We start from the raw sequence: 23056 nt of genomic DNA on the forward strand, positions 1-23056 counted from the left end.
GGAGGGATAGCTGTAGGTATTTTGGACCGAGGCTCCAGAAAGCCTTGTGGACAATGCAGAGGGTTTTGAATTTAATCCTTGCATCCACTGGGAGCAAATGGAGAGATTTCAGAGCTGGAGAGATACGATCCCAGGGCTTGAGGCCAAGGCCAAGTGTCACAGTCCTGTTCTGGATTAGTTGTAGAGGGCGGAGAGTAGAGGCAGGTAGATTTAGAAAGAGGCTGTTACAATAGTCCGACCTAGAAAGAACCAAGCTTGGGATACCATGAGCTTCTGGGGGAAGGAGAGGAAAGGCAGAGTACCTCTGAGGGGGTGCAGTAGGAAATGTGACTTTTTAGCGACCTCAGAGATGTGGGCGGAGAAGGAAAGGGTGGAGTCAAAGATGACCCTGAGGTTCTTAGCCTCACAGGTGGGGGTAGGAGGAGGGCCAAGGGAGGCCGGCCAGAGAGTGAGGGGAAAGGATGGTGAAGGTGTGCCGATGTGGAGGATCTCTGTCTTGCTAGCATTCAGACAAAGATCATTGGCGGCAGACCAATCTCGATTGGAAGTTAGGCAATCAGAGATGAGAGAGGGAGAGGAGGTGGCAGAGGGCAGCCTGAAAATGAGTTGAGTGTTGTCAGCGTAGCACTGGAAATTTGAGCAGAAAGTGGCAATGCAGTGGGGGCAAGAGTTGCCAGGTATTGGATGAAAAGCCAGGGCGAGAGGTTAGACCCCTGGGGAACACCACAGGTAGAGAGGAAGATAGATGAAAGGAAGGACCCAAGTTGGACCTGGGAGGGTCGATCTGAGAAGAAAGAGGTCAGCTAGGCCAGAGCCTGATCAGTGATACCCAGGTTTTCACGGAGACGGTTGAGCAGGATGGTATGGTTGACCGTGTCTAAGGCAGAAGAGAGATCGAGGAGGATGAGGACAGAGGGAATGTTAGAGTCAAGGTTGGAGAGCAAATCTTCACGGATGTTCAGGAGAGCAGTTTCCGTGCTTCTGGCAGCTCTGATAACTTCTGTATGTTACAAAGTAATAGAATGACTTGTTTCAACTATGTTATCATAGCTCCAATATATGTTTCTTATAAATATACTTTTTGGGGACAAATAAATGACCCCCTCTACCGTTATCTCAAATCCCTTTCACATAAACCTTTGATGCTATACTTTGGCAACTAAATTGAACTGAAGCAAAGAGTCCACGTAGCACACTTTTAAAAATATTAGCTCTGGCATCCATTAAAGTACAGACAGGCAATTAGGGCAACACAAGCCTCCTCTTCCTAGCACTGCCTCAATGAGATCATCTCCCCCCACTGCTCTCTCCCTGTGCAGGGCAGCGACTACAGCTCTTTGGATGACTTTGTGTGAATGACGTTTGTGGGGCTATGTAGAAGGTGACGGTTGTAGCAAAGTATATGCCTGGTGAGCTGTTCAGGGGGATAAGCTGGTATTTTTTCTGAAATTCTATTTAGCCCTTCCTTTCAAAGACTGTTGGCAAAAAAGCTCTTAATGGCAAGATGTAAAAGTACCTTAAGTGAATTAAAAGTGTCTGGTCCGAAGCTGACATGTGTGCCAATAAAACCAGCCAGCTGATAAGCACACTTTTCAACATATTAAGGGTGTCGCTGAAAAGAGCCAACCAAGGTTTAGAAAGTACAAATGTCGAACTACAAAAATAAGACTGCGCAAAAGAAGAAATACATCCCAAATGGTCAACATAACGGTACAAAGTCCATTCATCACCTGTTTATTTTTTGCAGCATTTTTTTCCGCCGATTTTATTCTGCAAAAAAACATAAAAAAATATGGGCTGGCAGGTAAAGCGATGTAAGGTGCAGGGGTGAGGGGGTGGGAACTAGATTGTAAATAGGTGGGAAGGGGGCCTTGACTCTGCTAACCCCATCAGACAATACAGCTATCTCCTCCTGAAACTCTGCTCTACCCTAATTCTCTCCAGGTAATAACCCCTTCTCTTCCTCTCACCTCCAGTAATTCCAATAAATAACTATGTGCATACATGGCCTTGAATAGCACTTGCCAGGACCCTCTATGACCATGTTATGTACGCATGTGGATTCAAATCTGAGAAAAGGTTTGGGAAGAAGCGGGCAACATTTGAATGTTCAAGCCCCTAGCCGCAGCAGTGTTTGAATGGATGCACCCTTCTGATCAGGGACTTGGTTTTCCCCGTAAACCCATGTCTCTGGGTAATTTGTGGTTCTGCTCCATAGGCTTTTAAGACTTTATGAGAAGCCCCTGAGCATAAAGGAAGACACCAAGTTGAAGACAGATTGTGAGGAGGCCCTGTTTGAACCTGCATCATGCCAAGAACCTTCCTGATGGTGACACTCTGTTTTAGTTCCAACTGTACTTGTGCACCTGTTGCCAGAGAGACCAAATTTGGCCCTCTCTTCCCTTGAACCTGTGTGACCAGATGAATCACAATTTCTTGGGAACCTCTACTCTCAAGAAAGGCTTGCTTCCCTTGCCTGGCAGGACCTGATACAAAGCGGCAAGAGTATCATTTCCCGAGCACACCAGCAACCTACAGTGCCTGCGACAAGCCGCTGCCAAGGACTAAGCTACAAACAAGAAAACCCAAAGGGAAAGCTGACACTTGAAGAAAGCATCTCCTGCCCAAGCAAACGTTGCTGGAAACCATGTGAAAACTTATCCAATGGCGCTGCACCTCCACAGAATATGACAGCTACACCAACAGCTTTAGCAGTTATTTCCTCTTCAGTAACTTTCCCCTCCTGTGCTCTACAGCTGTCCGTTTTGTATTGCAAAGTCGCCAAAAATGCTTCTGCACTGCCACTGAAAAACTAGGTACTGCCACAGTTAACATTTTACCTCCACAGGACCAGAGAATTGAGGGCCAGGAGCTGGAAACTGCTGAAGGTAAATGACTGTAGGGTTCACACCATTTGGCTCACCTGCAAAAGTCATCCAAGTGGTCCCAGAGCTGGGCCCTATACTTAATATTGGGCCTATCTTTAACATTGGGGGACTGTGCATCATTAGGATCAGTATCTCATCCCACTCAACCAATCAGGTGGTGGTCCCTCTCCTTCGCTATTTACTATGGGAGACCAACCCATGGTTCCTACAATACCACCGATCCACCAATGTTAACTGGTCTGGAGTCAAAATCTCTTATTTGTTTTATTGAAAACAAAAAAGACCATTTTAGAAAGACCGCTCTGAGAATGCTCTGAACGCTCTTTCTAAATCAAACTATCAGGCCCTCGCGGCACACGGGTGCGCGCAGGGGTGAACAGGCGCATTCCGGCTGGAAGATGGAAGCCGCAGGTGGGGAAGGTAAGTGTGTGTGTGTTTGTGTGTGTATGTGTATATATGTTGATGAGGTAATGTTTGTAGTGTGGAGGGGCGGAGGCGAAGGTAAGTGTAAGTCTGTTTGTGTGGGTCGAGGAAGGGTGTTTGTTGCATGGAAGCGAGGGGGGTGGTGGGCGAGTAAGTGTGTATGTTTCAGTTTGTGTGTGTGTGTGTGTGTCTGTGAAGGGATGTGGGTTTATGGAAGATTGCTGATGGCAGGAGGGGGTGGTAGAGCTTATGGAAGTTTGGGCGGAACATCCCAATTTACATGGTGAGGGCGGGCAGGGGATCGGTTTAAAAGGCGGTTCGGGGGATAAAACCCCTAAGAAAAGTGATATTTGCAAATATTGAAGACTGGACCAAATTGGCTGTAAAAAATCTATCTTTTCTGCGTGTGGCCTTTAATATTCGAAAAATATCACATAGAAACATGTTAACTATCTATGCCTACGACCTCTCATAGCCTGAGGTTGACCCTAAAGTAACAAGGTCTAGAGTAAGGAATGCAACACCGAAGGAGTCCAATTAAACCCAAATGACTATACCAAAAGCTTTACACATCTTTTAGGTGACACAATTGAAGCTGTTTTATATCCCTCTGTGTAGACATTCTAGTATTCAATGAAATACAATGGCACACTTTGAGTACTGCTCTCCTCAAAAAAGCTAGCCCTCAACGCTACCCCAAACATACCACTTTGTGAGTGAGTAAGGGTAGTTAAGGGATAGACTGTTTCCCTTGCTTTGAGACTGCAATACCAGCTTCTAACCTAGGATCAGGTCATTCTTCCTAATAGAGGTGCACCCAGAGTGGGCAAATTGAATTTTAAACTAGTCAGGATCCGCACATATATACGTTTTCACCACACACAAAAAAACCTCTTAGAGCTTCCAAGATTGCTGTTTCGAAATCTCTGTAGAATGCCCTTTCAACAGAATATTTTTATAAAAATGTTCCCTGATTTACTTCATTGGCCCGATCATTCACGGTTTCTGGATGACCCGCTGCGTCATGATTTGGTGACCATGATGAGGCACTTACAAACCTTATACATGTGTCTTTTTCCTACTGAGAGGTTCCTCTCCAGGTGGATCTCCTTCTCGCAGAAGGGTGAACAATTCAACATCACAACATAAAGCCCCTGACCCTAACACCTTGGCTCCTGAGTTTGTCCCATGTAGCATCTGAATCTCTAAAGGAACCCTATGAAGATGTTGAGAGAAGCAACTACTACTAGAAAAGGCTATACTTTAAAATGAAGCAGACTCTCACAGTTGGTAGTTGCAGAACAATCATAAGCCATCAAGTTAAGAGGGGGCTATATCTGCTACATCTGCCCAGAGTACCACCCTTCACAGAATGTTTATTATTTGCTGTTATGGCTGTGTAAAGGACCCCTGCTAGGATTTGGGGTTGGCAAGCAGGGTGAGCCTAAAACCATCAGGTTCCTCTCCACCACATGCCCTCCTCACAGCAGGGGACAGTCACATGACAGCCACCGCTCCACTAGAGTACACCATTGTAAATTTTCAAGATCAGTACAAGGAAGATTAAGAGAAACAACTACCACTCTTAAAATTCCCCACTGGGTCCAAGCAAAAACCTGGGCTGGATCGGTAGACCACACTCATTATAGGGACACAAGAACTCTATGGGAGAACGGTGCAACCCACAGAAGACCATGACAAACCCTAGAAATAAAATAGCCCAGGCAATTCCCCAACCCTTAATCCAAAGAGGGGAGAAAGTGCACCACTGTATGAACAAGAAAATGGGGAAACAGATATTGCAAGCTCCCTCACTCTGCCAGGTAACTTACCAGAAGCATAACAACCTGAGGAAAACAGGAGAACGCCAAAAGCTCTCCCAGAGAGAAATAATGTCCCAGAAACAGGCAGGCCCAACCCGCCTCTGATGATCTCTGTCCCGTCGATCCCACCTGCAGTGGACCGCAGGAAGGAAACTGCTCTACCCAATCACAGTGGAGCTCTTCCCTAGAGCAACAGCTGAAGCCTGTTGACTTGAAGACCGGTGCAAGGGAGGGGCCAGACTGTTATAAAAGTAGTTACAAACTGAGTCAGTTTGTGAGTTTTGGAGAAGGACCAGAGTGTAATAGAGAAGAGGCTGCAGGAGCAGATTGTGGTGGAGAATGGGTAACATCCTAAAGGGGAAGGAGGCAGTGAAGGGGGTACTAGTGTGCAGTAGTAGGAATGAGGTTGGGAAGAGAGTATTTGAGGGGGCAGGATTAAAATCAATGGACTTAGAGGAGGTTAAGGAAAGAGGAGTGGAGGAAGGGTTAACAGCATGGGAGTTGCTGGAGGTGAGAGGAAGAGAAGTGGTTATTACATGGAGAGAATCAGGGTAGAGGAGAGTTTCAGGAGGAGATCGTTGTATTGTCTGATGGGGTTAGCAGAGTCAAGGAATAGGTCAGAGAGTTGTTGGATGAGGTCAGCAAGTTGAACAAAGAGGTTGGAGGATTTAAAAGGACGTGGGGAAATTAAAGGAGCAAGTTGGAGACAAGAAAGAAGCGATTATATACAGAAGAGGTCAATTATTATTTTTGTGTTCATTTATTGTGCACATGTTTATAATCCAATGCATATGAAAAAAGAAATGTAAAATGGCGATCATGGTTGAGCACATAACAAAGATAAAATCAGTGTGAAATAGTTAAAATTTCACAATAAGTGATAAAACACATAGGGCCCCATCACGACCCTGGCGCTAAGTGTTTAACGGCGCCGTAAAAGGCTGCGGCACCGTTAAACACTTAGCGCCTTACTACGAGGTCCCTTTGCGGGACCCGACCTTAATGGCTGGTCTACACCAGCCGTTAAAGTAGGGACCCGCAAAGGGACCTTGGTACTAAGTACGGTACCGCAATTTGCGGTACCGTACTTAGCGCCTTCCCCATTCCCATAGAGGCCTATGGGGCGAAAATGGGAATGGGGAAGGGCCATGGCTCAATGGGGAATTACCGCCCCGCCAACCTTGGAATGGGGTGGTAATTCCCCATTGAACCATGGCGGACCCGTTACAACACCGGCACCAACCATGGTGCTAATAGTGCCATGGTTTAGCGCTGGTGTTCTAATGAGGGCCATAGTTCTACGACATTAAGACATGACTTGAACTAATTATTCGGACATACAAGCTGCAAAAAACAGACAACTGCTAAAATCCGAGACACATGTGTGCCGTTTAAAATTCACACCCAAAAAGCTAACCCTATGATCAAATCAGGAGTATTTCCAAATTTGCCAATATGTTTATATCTTTCTTGTTGAAAAGGTCATCAGATGTTGTAATGTTTCAAGTGTCTCAAGGCCACATAATCTGCATGCTATATTCGTTTGATCCAACTTCAAATGAGGACCTACGATTTTCATAGAGGGAAGAGATTAAAAGACACTCTCAAAAATAATCCCCCCAAAAAGAATGGAGGAATTTAAGCAGGTAAAGCGGGAGGGGCCATAGTCACTTTTCCTACATGCTATGATGATAATACGGTTTATAGCTGGATATCTGAGATTTAGTGCATATTCAAACCTTCCTGCCAAAGTTTGTTTTTACCATGGTGGGATTGGTATACGTATACTCCAGAGATATGTTGATATGTTCAAACAGACCAGAAATGAATGGAACTTCTTCAACATTACTAGTGAGGACTGATTCATTGCTGCACAAAAGAGATCTAAAAACAGTGGTTTACCTAAGGGAGCCATCTTTTTTGGCAAACAAGGTTAAAAATATCCATTGTACGTGGGTTTGAATTACCAACAAGCCCAATTCACATCTTATGACTGCATTGGAGGGAACACTTCGGCAAGCATAGGACTTTTTTGTGGTTCCAGAGAGATAGTTCATTAAAACAAAAAGTCTTTGTGCCATAAAGTAGGCAAGGAGGGATTCTGTTTTCCTAAAATAATGAATAGAAGGGAGCAGTGAGAATCTACCAATTTTTGTATTTAATCTGATGAATTGAATTGTGAATGCCTAGGCATTTTTGCCTTTGTTCTGACGTAGATGTCTATCTTGGAGTACATAACTCAAACATTTCAGAGTATGTGATTTTTACAATCTTTCATTATGTAGCAGCCAATTGAAATGTATGTGTTGTCTGATCTCGAAAATGAAATAATCTTGGTCTTGCTGTTGCTAATTATTAGGTATTTCTCTGTTATAAAGGCACTAATGGCTGAAAGCTGTCCCTGTAGATCCAATGGCGTATAATCAGCAGCCAAGTCATCTGCGTGTAGACACCAATGGATCCTGAAGAGACCCATTTGGGAGGGAAAGCCTGCACCCCCACCAAACTCTTGTCCAGGCCGTTGATATACATGTTGAAAAGGGTCAGCAACAGAAAGCAACCCTGATACAGGCCCCTGAATGTTTAGATAGGATTAGACAAGAGGCCCTCATTATTCAGCAATACTTGCAGCAAGGTATTAGAGTAAAGTTCTATCAAGGGTCTTAGTATATCGTTTGGGAGACCCCACTTGAATAATTTTCCCCACAACTTAGATCGGTTCACCATGTCAAACACAGCAGTCAGGCCAATGAAGGCCACAAATAAAGGCCCCTTATTTGCCCATGCCTGGCCTATAAAACGTTCACCACCATCACATTGAGCGAGGTACTTAGGCATTTACGAAAACAAGTTTGTCTGGCATCAATACTTTGGGAATCAACAGCTCATTTATGAAGGTGAGAATAAAAAAAAGTGATGCAAAAAATGTCTAGTAGGGATACAGGCTGGTAGTTTTCAGGTAAGAGCCAATTTTCCTTTTTGTAAATCGGAATGATATAAGATGTTTTCCATCTAGCCTGCAATATAAATGACTCAATGATATTATTGAATATGTTCAATAATATATTGGCAAACATGACGGGGGCATTTTTAAGGGTGACATTGGCCAGGCCATCTGTCCCTGCCGCTCTAAACACCTTGAGGCCCCTAATTTTATTAAAGAACACAACAGTCAAACATACATTTCCATGAGCCCGTCAATAGTAAGAATAGATAAAATCATGTATCCCTACCATCAGAAGCATAAAGGGATGTGGAATAAGTCACCCAAACCTCTGATGAAATTGAGTTCAGTTGATAAAATATTTGAGGGTTTTTGTGTCATTCATTAATCTCCAAAAATCCTTGGTCCGATTGGCCACTAAGACAGATAGCATCACTTGGCTATCTTTCAAGAGAGCCATGTGTCTAAAGCCTTTCAACCAGTTTTAAACATTTTGTTTTAGCTGTCTAATTTGTTTGAAATAAAATCTCCCCTTATGTTGCCTTCTCTTTTTTTCCCCTGGATCACTGAGTTATATTTACAAAGGAATCGTACAAAAATGTCGACCTGGGAATTGTGACGGACGAAAATGCCGACTTTTTATTTTACCCCCCCTTACACCACATATATGTGTGGGGGGGTTTAGAGTATAATATTAATATGTGGGGGGCTGCAGGGGGTCTCCCCCCGCATAAATATGTGGTGTAAAGGGTTAAAAAAAAGTCCGCATTTTCGGTTGTGGCAATAATCACATAGATCCTTTACAAACTCTTTTAGCCCTAGCGGCACTGAAACACTTAAGTCTACTCCAAAAACGGAGGGGAGAAGCAAAATCCACTGTTAGGCGATCTGCAGTGTTCAAAATAAAATGTTTCAATCGTATGTCGAAATTCTCTATTGTAGATGTACAACAAATAATGGTCACTGTATTTGTTGTGATCATGTGAATGTCAGTACATTGGTGAAGTAACTTACACGAGCAGAATATATATTCAAAGATTGAGGATTGTCCAGATCATTTCCAGGTGGGTTGGGCCGGACAGTAGCCAGGCACATTATCATTTAGGCTCTGGAAGCCCCAAGACAACATGAGCTCAAACCACTGTTTACTATGAGACAAAGTAGGATTCCCCACATTAGCATATTTAGAGAATAGGGCTGCGGTTAAGGATTTATTAAAACGCCACCAATTTAGGTCTTTGGCTACCACAATTTCGGGGCAGGAAGAGAAGTCAGTCCAGCATCGCAAGATGGAGGCAACTGTCGGTACAATATGGGCTTCATCTGCTTTGGTTGTGTTGCAATATATGTTCAGTACGATACTGGTAATGTCCCAGGGAGTTGAGTATATTGGTGAAGTCCCTGAAAGATGGACTGCTAAAACAACCTAAGTTTCCACAGGCCAATGTACCACTTTAGTTCCTGTTAAGATGTTTAATTGCGGTTAGGCCACCATAAGGACAACCTCTTGGCCCATTTTCCAGCGGATTGCAGGAATACCATATAGCATCCAACCAAACCTCTTGTAGCAAAATAATGTAAGGAAGACTACCATGAGGGGTCTGGATTTGATGCAGAAACAAGTGAGAAAACCCCCTGGTGTTCCAACTTACAATGTCAAATTAGGGACAGCTAAAGGCTCCTTGAGGCTAGCGACTTCTCGCTAATAGAACTGTTTATGGAGTATGCCAGCCATGCCCAATCTTTTACCTCTTCCATCCGTGGCAATGAGCTATTGGCGTCACACAATACCTTCCTCCCTGCAAGTCCATCCTGGCATGTGATTTTTAACGTGGGCCAATTAGTACCTATCAACCCCAGCTCAGCAAGACAATCTACAGTCTCACCCTCTCGGGAGGATAGCTCAGCGGCAACGTGCTCGCCTTGGAAGCAAGACGGCACAGAGCCACACAGGTTCGATCCCCGGGTCCGCACTTTGAAACCTCTGGGTATTAAGCACATTATAAATAACATATCATATCATAGCACCCTCTAAATTATCACATGCTTTGAAGAAGAAAAGTTCATAACCGAGGGACAGAAAGATGTTTGTTTCCTGGACCATTATGTCACATATCATTTTTTAATACAAATAGATTTGGATAAGAGGCGTCTCTAATGGCGGGACACCCTTGAAGCTTACTTTTTTGGATAACACTGAGAAGCCATCTCTCAGCTAGGGGGGATTGTCCACATCTCTTTCGATGAAATGAAGATGGTTGTCTGATGAAGGTATGGAGTTGGGTCTCCATTAATTGGCCATAGGTGTGGAGTGAAAGTAAACTGTGATTTTTCCCCTGTTCTTCCAGTTATATTCAATTTATTTGAGTCCACAGCTGATGATTTGCCTGATTTCTGGCCCTCAATTCACTTACAGGAGGCCATCTTGGACGGCTCCTCTATCAGCAACGCTTTACTGCAGAGACCATACATGGGACCCTGTAATTTGGGAGAGTAGGGTGAGGTCACAGGGTCAAGTCACACAAACCACCAAAGCAAAGAAAGTAACAGGGAGTGACCAACTCGGCAAGCTAGCCCCCCACACATCCCAATTGAACTTCTAATCCCCTTTATGTTTATTGTAATCAAGATGTAGGGTACAAATGCAAGTGCCACATAGAGGGGGGCTGTGCTCACTAAACGAATGAGCTGTCGCAGTTTCCTGCTACGTTGAAGTATCTCCTATCTCAATGCCTACCAGGTGACAGAACTCAGTGGAAGACGGGGAGTCAGCCGGAATGTGCACCCACGCACTCTGGGCCCCAGTAGACGGGTCTCTGTGACACTTTGTCAATCGCTCCGAAGAGCAGAGGAACGCGAACCCCAGCAAAAAGGCCTGGTACAGCAGCTCCAAGTCTGCTGCTACAATGCCGCTGGTGTACTCCCTACACTTGAGGAAAGAACCTTGTGCCGTCAAGCTGCTCTGTTGCTAACGGTGCTTACAAACAGCATTCATGTGACCCAGATACATTTAGAGAATGTACCCCAACAAAAGCATAAAGCCACATCGGGTGTAAACTCAGAAGGAGAGGGATTGGGTTGGGGTGAGTCCCTGATCGAAATAAGAGGAGGCACAAGCTTGTGCCAATGAGAAGGGAAGGACCAGCTGAGGCTCTAGTGCACTTGAGAGACAGAAGGATCCCCATGGTTGGGCCTGTCAGACAAACACTGACACTCCACTACTCCGGGGACCTCGCTCTTTCCAAATTGGCAGATCAAGAAAGGAATCTACCCTGAACATTGGACTCCGCTAGTGGGTACCAGAAGCCCAGGGACTACCCTGGAACCAGGAAGATTCCCCACCACTTGTGGACACTGTAGGGAACAACTGCATAGGGGAGTCAGGACCCGCCCATGCAAACACGCACCAAGAAATGTAAGGAAGTGGACACTGACTCTAAGAGGGGACTAGTGCAACAACTTGCGCGGGAATGGTCATTTACCTTTTATCCACCCTGTTTTTTATTTTCCCTCGAACCTGTACACAATCCTAAATAAATCCTTATAAATGTTATGTTTTAGGCAGTGTAAGGTGGGCACGTGCACTTGTCTATGCAAAAAGGCAACAATAAAGGTACACAAATATTACAAATGAAACATAGGCGATTGTGTGCTGGGCAGATTATCTTGCAATGCCGTATTTAAGAAAACGTTATAAAATAGCTGAAACGTGTTTATAATGTTTTGCTTCCACTCCAATATTGTATACATCTTGAGCAAATTGGACAATACCATATGAGGAAAAGAAGCAGTCAAAATCATCAGGAACAAAGGGGAAAGACGTGTTTTACCATGTCTATTCTTAACGTACTCATGTGTAAACTCCCACACATTTGTAAGCCTTGGAAAAGTAATTTGGTATGTTATATCTATGGTTTGTAAATCTATAGCACATTCTAACATGGTGACATAACCATCTCAAAACGTGCAGTAAATTCACAAATGTTACTTAAATGTGCTGCATTTATCATATACATATATGCGTAGAGTTTTAAAAGCTTACACATGTATGCAAACTGTAAGAAATTCAGTGACAAGAAAAACTCTGTGTTGGAGTAAACATCCATAGGGGCACAGTCAGCTGGCTGCAGAGCAGCACCTTCCCTTAGTCTCCCTCCTGATTGGCCCACTTCGAGTGCAACAACCCCTCAGTGGATCATAATGCGGAAACAAGCATAAAATGCATTGTAGTTCACAAGCATTAAAATAACACCATCACTGCTGTATTTTCAGTTAGATAAGTTTTGGCCACCGGTGCCAAGCAGCACCTTATACGCCAAACCAAAAGTACAGAGGGAAGGCCAACATTGCTGGTATGAGTGCTAAAACTGGTCTGAACACACTGCAGGTATTAGCAATACCTGTGTTCTGTCCGAATGTAAAAGGAATGAAGTTCAGCAGTGAAATGCATGTCAATGTCAACTTACTCAGAAAGGACATTCAGCCGTTCTCCCATTCTGATAACGGCTTCTGTCTGCCCACCGGAAGGAAAGTCATACAAAGCAACCACAACACATTTGTTCACAGCTGCAAGAAACGTAGAATTATATTAAAATGGTGCATAGTATAGATCTACAATGCACATATATCGAGTCTGTGTGAAAGGTTTTAGAATGGGGATGTTTCAACCTGTACAATAATGACATTTATTTATCTGACATGGATATATACAGTGACAGAGAGCACTTTACAACTACAATGATCCATTAGTTAGGTTTCTACAGTCCTCACATGCTGCCTCTATATTTAACTCATGAAAGGATTACATTCGAACAAAACAAACAAGACGTTATCTGAACGATCAGCTAAAGCATGGTGACAGTCCGTTTCCCTAAGGTCTTCCAACCTGCCATGTGGAGACCCATTTGGACACGAGTTTAGTTTATGCTTCATAATCACTTAAAGGAATGGTCATCCCCGGACATTTTCTCAATGAATCATCAGCACACCCGCTCTGCACCTCATAAGAATGTATTACAAGTGTCTTTTCTATAGAGTATCATCATTATAACCCACTCTTGTTCGCCATGGCCTGCTTGCAGTAACACAAAGTCTGACAAGGGCAAGTTAAGTTTGAATGCTGTGGCACCACAAACCGGGGATATGCCAACACAAGCTGGTGATGCCTGCTGCCACCGGAGCAAAACGTAGTCTCAATTCATTTATGCAATCACATGTCGCCATGGAAATGGAGAGGACTCTTTCAAATGCAACACAGCCTTTCTTCCTTTTTTCTCTTTCTTATCCACGTTTGTGTCTTGTTGCTTGTTCAGTGTTTGAGGTTGCATTTTTGCTTTACTGAATCACTTTTTACATCTTGGTGAAACTATAACATATGCAGTCATCCTCTACACCAGTCAGAGTAAGAGCTTAAAGACATGTAAGGCACAGATGCAGCTGGTACTGGCAGTGAAATTCTTGTACAGCTCAATAGATTTTTATTTGAAATGCTGCCAACTATGAAAGGAGCTGCCACTGATGTTGCAGCATTTCACTAAATATTCTCTGATTATGTGATTATTTACATGTGTAGTGCAAAAAAGCTTGCGTTATGCATTTTGGCTGCATGTCACTCTCAACTTGTTATTTTCACAACCTACGTGATAACCATTTTTCCACCATTTATAATAATTTTCGCTAATACACATTTTATCTACACTTGTTCTTATAGGTGGCTTGTCAATACTTTTACATGTCTTTTTACCCTGCCCCTTTAAAATGTGCTGGGTGGTTTGCAAGCCTTTATGTTTGAACCCAAGTAGAATGATGAAGAAATGAAAGCAAGACAAAGAATGTCTAGAACTCCCAGTGCAAGGCATTTTTCACTGAAGATTAATTACTGAAACTGAACCAACTCGTATGAATGATAAGTCTACTTGGTGCATCAACTATTGATGCCCACATTACTGGAAAACCCCTGTTGCCAAGATAATTGCACTTGTAGGTCATATCCATCTGGGCCTGGTTAGCTATCCAAGAATAGTTTTATTGCATGTGTACATTGTATTTCTCAATTTCTCCTTTTCCTCTTGGTCCGCTGCATTCTTGTCCAGAGGAGATGTCGGCAGCCAGTGCTGTTTCAGTATCCTCCAACACGCTGCAGTCCACGCATGTATGCCAGTCACTGTTGCATTGTCGAATAGTGTGAATGTTCTCTTTAGTTAAAACTCACAGCAAGCATGTAACTAAAATCTCTCTTGATTAAGGCCGGAAGGGTATACGTGATATGCATGTGATTTGGGTCAAAGTATTATAAGGAGATTGTTGATGGGATTCTTTGTGAGTTCTGTTAGATGTTTCATGGATAGGGTTCTGTTCCTTTTTCTCTTCATTGCTGTATCTCTTTCAAAGGGAGTATTGGAATGATTGAATGATTGTATATAAGTTGGGCATAGGTTCTTGGGGTTGTGGTCTAGTGATGGTTTTTTTTCTCTTTGGCCTTTGTTAGTTTGTCTGGATTCCAGACAGTTTTCAAGATGATTTGGTTGTTGTTTTCTGTTCTGTGTGTGTGTTTGTGTGTCTGTTGGGTGGGTGGGGGGTCGTTTTCTCTACTCTGCGCCACCTTACCGGTGTTATGAACATGGCTTTGCTTCGTATGATTGTATCATTGTGTGTTTGCAATTTCTGTTTATATGAACTATTGAATTGCTGATATTGGGGACATTAAGTTTTGTTACATGGAATGTTAAGGGGATGAATTGTCCAAAGAAGGGGAAAAATATAATGACAAAGATGAGGAGAGAAAAAGCGAATGTAATCTTTCTACAGGAAACTCATTTGACCGAACTACCTGGAAACCTTTATGGCGTTTCAAAGTATATGAAAGTCCTGTTGAATTGTTATTCAAGCAGCTCAAGGGCAGTGGGTTTGTTAATCCGAAAAACCTTGGGTATGAAAGTTGAGAATGTTGTTATGGATGATGAAGGATGATTTATTTTGGTGGATGTAGTATATGAAGGGAAACTTTTGACGTTGGGTTCAGTATATAGCCCTTGTACTAATGGTATTCATTTTTTTAGAACGTTAACGGATTGTTTGAAAACAATGAGGGGCGATAAAATAGTTTTGGGTGGTGACTTTAATTGTGTTTTGGATGCTTCTTTGGATAGGTTGTCAAAATGCAGGTTCTCTGGTTCAGTGGTGAGTGGTGTCTTTGGTGATTTCCTTGAAACATTTGATTTGGTGGATAGTTGGAGGTTACTACATCCTGCAGACACATAGTTTTCATTCTATTCTCCAACTCATGACTCTAACTCAAGATTGGATTATTTGTTGGTGTCAGATGTGATAGTTGATGATATTGTGAGTGCAGACATGGGAGAACAGTGTCTATCGGATCATGCATTGGTAAAGTTGATACTTGACCGGGGAATAGTTAAGTTAGGTATGGATAAGTGGAGATTGAAAACTTTCATTCTAAAAGATGAGAAAGTTTGTGATGAAATAAGTAGTTTTAGCGATCATTTCTTTATGGATAATATGGGTTCTGCAGATAATCTAGTGCTATGGGATGCTTTCAAAGCTACTGTTTGGGGAGTGTTGATTAATTGGACATCCAGGAAAAGAAAAGACTGGGAAAAACAGATCAGTGATCTTGAATTGAAATTGAAGTCTATACAACAAAAGTATGCACTGTCTGGTAATAATAAGGATAGGTTAGAAATGGATGAGGCTAGGGGTGAATTGAAAGAGACTTTGAATGAACAAATTGAGAAAGGCATGTATTGTATGAGGCAGAAGTTTTGGGAGGAAGGGCATAAGAGTGGTCGTTTACTGGCTAATAAACTGAAGAGTTTAACTGAGAGGGCGTTTGTTCATAAGATTTTAGGTGATGCTGGGAATATAAAGGTTAAGCGTAGGGATATTTGTAATTGCTTTCAGGCTTTTTATGAATCCTTGTTTCGGATAACTCACAATCTGATGAAATGGCGCTGACTGAATTTTTTGCAAAAATAGAAATGCATGTGCTGTCTGTAGAAGGGAGAGAGGCTCTTGATGCTCCAATTGGTGAATATTAGGTAATTGGGGCTATTTGTCAACTTAAAATGGGTAAGTCTCCTGGTCTAGATGGGTTACCGATTGAGTTTTATAAAACCTTTAGTTCGGCCTTGGTTCCAAGGTTGTGTGTGCTTTAAAATCAATTTCTTTCAGAAGGGAAACTATGTCCTTCTATGCGGGAAGCGGTTATTACAATAATACCAAATAAAGGAAAAGATTCTGCTAAATGCAGTAATTATAGACCCATTTCTCCCTTAAATGTAGATATGAACATTTTTACGAAGATTATGGCTATTCGGCTACAGAAATATACAGGAGAACTGATAGATTATTCACAGGTCGGTTTTATGGATTATAGGTATGCATATGATAATATTAGAACCTTATTGAAAATAATTGGCTCATTAAATACAGTAGTGGATGATATTTTGATTGTTTTTTTTATGCTGAAAATGCATGTGATTTGGGTCAAAGTATTATAAGGAGATTGTTGATGGGATTCTTTGTGAGTTCTGTTAGATGTTTCATGGATAGGGTTCTGTTCCTTTTTCTCTTCATTGCTGTATCTCTTTCAAAGGGAGTATTGGAATGATTGAATGATTGTATATAAGTTGGGCATAGGTTCTTGGGGTTGTGGTCTAGTGATGGTTTTTTTTCTCTTTGGCCTTTGTTAGTTTGTCTGGATTCCAGACAGTTTTCAAGATGATTTGGTTGTTGTTTTCTGTTCTGTGTGTGTGTTTGTGTGTCTGTTGGGTGGGTGGGGGGGTCGTTTTCTCTACTCTGCGCCACCTTACCGGTGTTATGAACATGGCTTTGCTTCGTATGATTGTATCATTGTGTGTTTGCAATTTCTGTTTATATGAACTATTGAATTGCTGATATTGGGGACATTAAGTTTTGTTACATGGAATGTTAAGGGGATGAATTGTCCAAAGAAGGGGAAAAATATAATGACAAAGATGAGGAGAGAAAAAGCGAATGTAATCTTTCTACAGGAAACTCATTTGACCGAACTACCTGGAAACCTTTATGGCGTTTCAAAGTATATGAAAGTCCTGTTGAATTGTTATTCAAGCAGCTCAAGGGCAGTGGGTTTGTTAATCCGAAAAACCTTGGGTATGAAAGTTGAGAATGTTGTTATGGATGATGAAGGATGATTTATTTTGGTGGATGTAGTATATGAAGGGAAACTTTTGACGTTGGGTTCAGTATATAGCCCTTGTACTAATGGTATTCATTTTTTTAGAACGTTAACGGATTGTTTGAAAACAATGAGGGGCGATAAAATAGTTTTGGGTGGTGACTTTAATTGTGTTTTGGATGCTTCTTTGGATAGGTTGTCAAAATGCAGGTTCTCTGGTTCAGTGGTGAGTGGTGTCTTTGGTGATTTCCTTGAAACATTTGATTTGGTGGATAGTTGGAGGTTACTACATCCTGCAGACACATAGTTTTCATTCTATTCTCCAACTCATGACTCTAACTCAAGATTGGATTATTTGTTGGTGTCAGATGTGATAGTTGATGATATTGTGAGTGCAGACATGGGAGAACAGTGTCTATCGGATCATGCATTGGTAAAGTTGATACTTGACCGGGGAATAGTTAAGTTAGGTATGGATAAGTGGAGATTGAAAACTTTCATTCTAAAAGATGAGAAAGTTTGTGATGAAATAAGTAGTTTTAGCGATCATTTCTTTATGGATAATATGGGTTCTGCAGATAATCTAGTGCTATGGGATGCTTTCAAAGCTACTGTTTGGGGAGTGTTGATTAATTGGACATCCAGGAAAAGAAAAGACTGGGAAAAACAGATCAGTGATCTTGAATTGAAATTGAAGTCTATACAACAAAAGTATGCACTGTCTGGTAATAATAAGGATAGGTTAGAAATGGATGAGGCTAGGGGTGAATTGAAAGAGACTTTGAATGAACAAATTGAGAAAGGCATGTATTGTATGAGGCAGAAGTTTTGGGAGGAAGGGCATAAGAGTGGTCGTTTACTGGCTAATAAACTGAAGAGTTTAACTGAGAGGGCGTTTGTTCATAAGATTTTAGGTGATGCTGGGAATATAAAGGTTAAGCGTAGGGATATTTGTAATTGCTTTCAGGCTTTTTATGAATCCTTGTTTCGGATAACTCACAATCTGATGAAATGGCGCTGACTGAATTTTTTGCAAAAATAGAAATGCATGTGCTGTCTGTAGAAGGGAGAGAGGCTCTTGATGCTCCAATTGGTGAATATTAGGTAATTGGGGCTATTTGTCAACTTAAAATGGGTAAGTCTCCTGGTCTAGATGGGTTACCGATTGAGTTTTATAAAACCTTTAGTTCGGCCTTGGTTCCAAGGTTGTGTGTGCTTTAAAATCAATTTCTTTCAGAAGGGAAACTATGTCCTTCTATGCGGGAAGCGGTTATTACAATAATACCAAATAAAGGAAAAGATTCTGCTAAATGCAGTAATTATAGACCCATTTCTCCCTTAAATGTAGATATGAACATTTTTACGAAGATTATGGCTATTCGGCTACAGAAATATACAGGAGAACTGATAGATTATTCACAGGTCGGTTTTATGGATTATAGGTATGCATATGATAATATTAGAACCTTATTGAAAATAATTGGCTCATTAAATACAGTAGTGGATGATATTTTGATTGTTTTTTTTATGCTGAAAATGCATTTGACTGTGTTAATTGGTCTTTTTTAAATTACACATTAATTAAAATGGGGTTTGGCCCACATTTTATAAACATGATAGGTGCCTATCATGTTCAGAAAATATAACAATATAATATCTAGGCTAGAATTTGGGTAAACGAGGTGATGTCCAAGTCTTTAAAATTGTTCAGGGGAACTAGAAAAGGTTGTCCACTTTCTCCCTTTTTGTTTAATTTAGCACTAGAGCCACTGTTGTCGTATAGTAGGCAACTGAGGGGTATTTGTGGATGGAAATTAAAGGACGGTGAGAAAAAAGTGCTAGCATATACTAATGATCTAACAGTGGTGTTATCGAATCCGATTGAAGGATGGTCACTGCTTCGGAGTATGTTACAAGACGTGGGACGGTTGTCAGGTTATAAAGTTAATTGGGGAAAGACTGTGGTTTTTCCTTTGAAGATGGGCCCGATTAGTAGAGGATTATTGGATTGGGATTGTCAGTGGGCAGCAGTGTCAGTAAAATATTTGGGTGTGCATCTGGATAGGGATATACGAAGGATAGTGGACTTTAATGTAGATAAATTAAAAGAATGTTTATTGAAAGATATACGTAGGTGGAATAGATTGACTTTGGGTCTGTGGGCTAAAATAAATGCAGTCAAAATGATGTTTCTTCCGAACGTATTGTATTACATACAATCTCTTCCTCTAAAGTTTACTAAAAAAGGTGTTGAGACGTATTGATATGATTTTTATGGATTTTTTATGGGTGTGGGAAAACAACCAAAGATCCCAAGGTATATTTTGGTGCGTAGTGTTGGCTATGGAGGTTTCGGTTACCCCTTATTGGAGAATCATTACAAGGGGTTTCTTATAAAGAAAGCTTCTCATTATTTTGGAGATGATGGGTGTCCTGATCCATACTGGCTTTGAATGGAAAAAGAGAAGTTGAACCCACTTCCTATTGTTTGTTTATATTCATATGGGAAGCTTCCGAAACCTAGGATGAGAATGGAGGCATTGGAGGCTACAAAAACTGCTTTAGTTTAGTTTATTCAGGGTTGTGGTCAAGCATTATTTTTTTACAATAATGCTTCCATTTGGTCAAATCCGGGTTTGCACATTGAGAATAAAATGTTATACTGGAGGGGTTGGGCTAATAAAGGAATCCTGAAAATTGTGAATGTGTGGAGAGGTGATAGGATGGTGGCTTTTGAAGACTTAGTATGCCAGTATGGATTGAGTAATAATGAGATTAGTAGGTATTTGTCCCTGAGGCAATTATTATCAAAAAGGTATCTAATGCTCTGTGAACCGTTTGTATGGTGCTGCAACAAATGTAGTCTCTACGTTTACTAAATTGATGCCTATTCACAAATGTATGCAGGTTGCCTGGGAGACTTTACGTATGAAGTGGGTAATGGAGTTGGGTCAGGATTTGTCGGGAAAGGAATGGGATAGAGCCTGGAGGGTAACGGTGAGAGATAAAATGGATTTGAATTTGAGATATACTCATCAAAGAATCTTGGGACGCATTTATTGGATCCCAGTGAGAATACAGGAGAGGGGTTTGATGGATTCAGATTTGTGTTGGGGTTGTACTCGTTCAAAGGGAACTTATTTACACATGTTGTGGGAATGTGAACGGGTGCTTACTTTTTGGAAAGATGTTCTTGATCGGGTAGATTTGGTGTCGGGTATTTCATTGCCTCAGACTTTTCTGTCTGCGGTTTTACTCTTGAACTGTGGTGGTACTGATTGGGTTAATAGGGCATTGATGATGGCAGTTAAACATATTATGAAAGTATGGAAATCACGGAAAAAAACACATGTTGAGGGTTGGTTGGTGGATCTGCACTTGTTGTCACGATATGAAAAATCTCGTGCTAGTCGGTTGCATCGGGAGACTGAATATTGTGAGAATTGGGATTCTTTTAATGATTTATTTGGGTAAGGTGTAGAGAATTTGGATTGGATTATTGTGGGTTGGGGTGGGGATAGATGTTGTAGTGTTTTTGTTTGTTTGTGGTTGTGGTTTGTGGAGTTTTGTATTGAAATTGGGACGGGGTGGGGTTTTTGGAATAGGATAGTTTCTAATTGGATTATTCATTTTTGCATATTTGAGATGTTGCTTCAAATTGTTCACGTTTTATGACCTTCACCGTTGTTTTATTGTTATGTTGATTTAAAATTAAATAAAGATGATAAAAAAAAAAAATTTAAAAAAAATCTCTCTTATCATGTCTTGGCCGCTTAATGGTATGAACTGCCCTATCCCATATTCCCATGGGATAACTGTGCCTTTTACTCTTCAACCATTACATTTCTTGTCCACCGCATGAGCCTGTGGTAGCCAGTGCTTTCTTCACATCCGCTGACACCTCTCAGTCCAGCCATGTATCTCAGTCATGGTTGCTTTGTGCAGAAGAGTGAATGTTCGCTTTGGCAAAGTGGGGATTGCGCATATTTATAGCATTTAGTTTATCAAACTGTCTTACACCATAACAGGAAACTATATCCAAACACTCTGCATCTTTTCACTCAGTTCTGTGTTGAGGCACACAAAAAATAAAACAAGCCATATGCAACAGAGATATGAATAATTCTCATCTTTGTACTTTTATTGTTGTAGTCTGAGACTGGCTCAGGGAAAGGTCCATTGTACAATCACCAGTCCTAAAATAAATAGGGGTAAGTACAAGGAGACTGAAATTGAACTATTTTTAGAATGATAGGATTTGTTATTTATATAGCACTTTTGCCATCACGAAGGCTAAATGTGATTACTTCTCCTCACGTGTCGAAGCTGCAGTGAATTCCCCTAAGGAACTTTTTAATTGGTCAAATCTCATTCCTCTCTGCCGGCAGCCAACAGGGTGATCCACTCCCAAAGGCTGTGCACGTCACTCTCCTCCTTTTTTCCTGATGAAATAACCACCATCAGGAAAGGAATCTCCTGCTCAAGGATCCCACCCTCCGCTGACACGGGTAACCTTTTGCTCAATCTGGCCTCCTGCTCTTGGTTCAAATTCCCTGTCTTCGCTGACGCTGATATTATCTCAGCCACTCTGAGCCTGAAATCTATCCCCCCGGTGGATCCTATTCCACTGTGCACACTCATTCCCTGCATTGCAACCTCATTTTCCTCAGCAGTTAACCCATCCTTCGCTAATGGTCACATTATGGGTACACTTAAGCATGCTTTCGTTATCTAAAAAAGTCCAATATGGACCCTTCACTCTCTTCCAACTTTCATCCCATCTCTTTGCTCTTTTTCCCCATGAAGTTACATGAAGCTCTGGTCAACCCCCTTCTTTTTTCATTTTTGGAGGACACCAGAGCTTTCGATCCTTTCAAGTCAGGGTTCAGGCCCAGCCGGGGCACCGAGTCTGTCCTGGTGTCTGCGGTCGATGATCTGGTCCAGATTGCAGACCAGGGAGGCATTGGTGCACTGATCCTTTTAGACCTCTATGCCGCATTCGATACCATTGATCATGCCATCCTGGTTCCTCAACTGGTTTCTTTCCTTCTCTCAGATCATTCGCAAACCCTCTCTCTCTTGCCAGTTCCATGTGTTAATATCCCCACAAAAATATTGCAATACAAAAATATCACCATATTTTTGCAGCGGTATTGACCCATGGATCCTGCCAGGGACACCCCGCAAACCCCTGCATTATTTTAAAATGTACAGGGGCCACCCCCACAACCCCTGCTCCCACAAATTATCCCACCAAAAAATATTGCCAAACGGCCATTTGTATGGCGATATTTTTGGTGGGAATATTTTGTAGGGATACCCTCTTGCCATTCACCTCACTCCTTATGCCTCTCACTTGCGGTATACCTTAGGCTTCTGCGCTCTCTCTCTCTTCTTTTCAATAGAAATATTCACCCTCTTGTTAAACTGATACACTCTTTTGGTTTTCAGTGCTACTCCTTTGTGGACGACATGCAAATCTTGGTCCGTCTTGATCTAGCTCTCCCTTCCACTGCTCAGCGTTGTCATACCTGGTTGTCTGCCATACACGTTTGGATGGGGAACAACTGGCTCAATTCTATTGGCGATAAGACAGAGGTTCTCGTGGTTCGTGCCCCCTCAGCCCCAGCTCTTCGCCTTGGTCTTCAGCCTTCTGCACGGCTGAACCTAGCCCCCTGCCGACTCCTTCAGGGTAGTGAAAGATCTTGGTGTCAAGTTATCAGCAACCCAGTCCATGCTTGCCAGGTGAGCGCAGTGTGCCAATTTGTGCAGTTTAAACTTTGCACCCTGCTCAAAGTCC

General features: G+C 42.0%; 1 protein-coding gene across 2 annotated transcripts in view; it reads right to left on the minus strand.

The window, feature by feature from the left end:
• SLA2 (Src like adaptor 2) overlaps positions 1-23056 on the minus strand; it is a 203890-nt gene that overhangs the window by 126865 nt on the left and 53969 nt on the right. For both annotated transcript variants that reach the window (XM_069652251.1, XM_069652249.1), the window contains exon 3: positions 12545-12644. In XM_069652251.1, the coding sequence (XP_069508352.1) occupies positions 12545-12644 (100 nt within the window). The remainder of the gene's footprint in view (positions 1-12544; positions 12645-23056) is intronic.

The sequence above is a fragment of the Ambystoma mexicanum genome, chromosome 3p (assembly GCF_040938575.1).
Source record: "Ambystoma mexicanum isolate Mex_15411 chromosome 3p, UKY_AmexF1_1, whole genome shotgun sequence".
NCBI lineage: Eukaryota > Metazoa > Chordata > Amphibia > Caudata > Ambystomatidae > Ambystoma > Ambystoma mexicanum.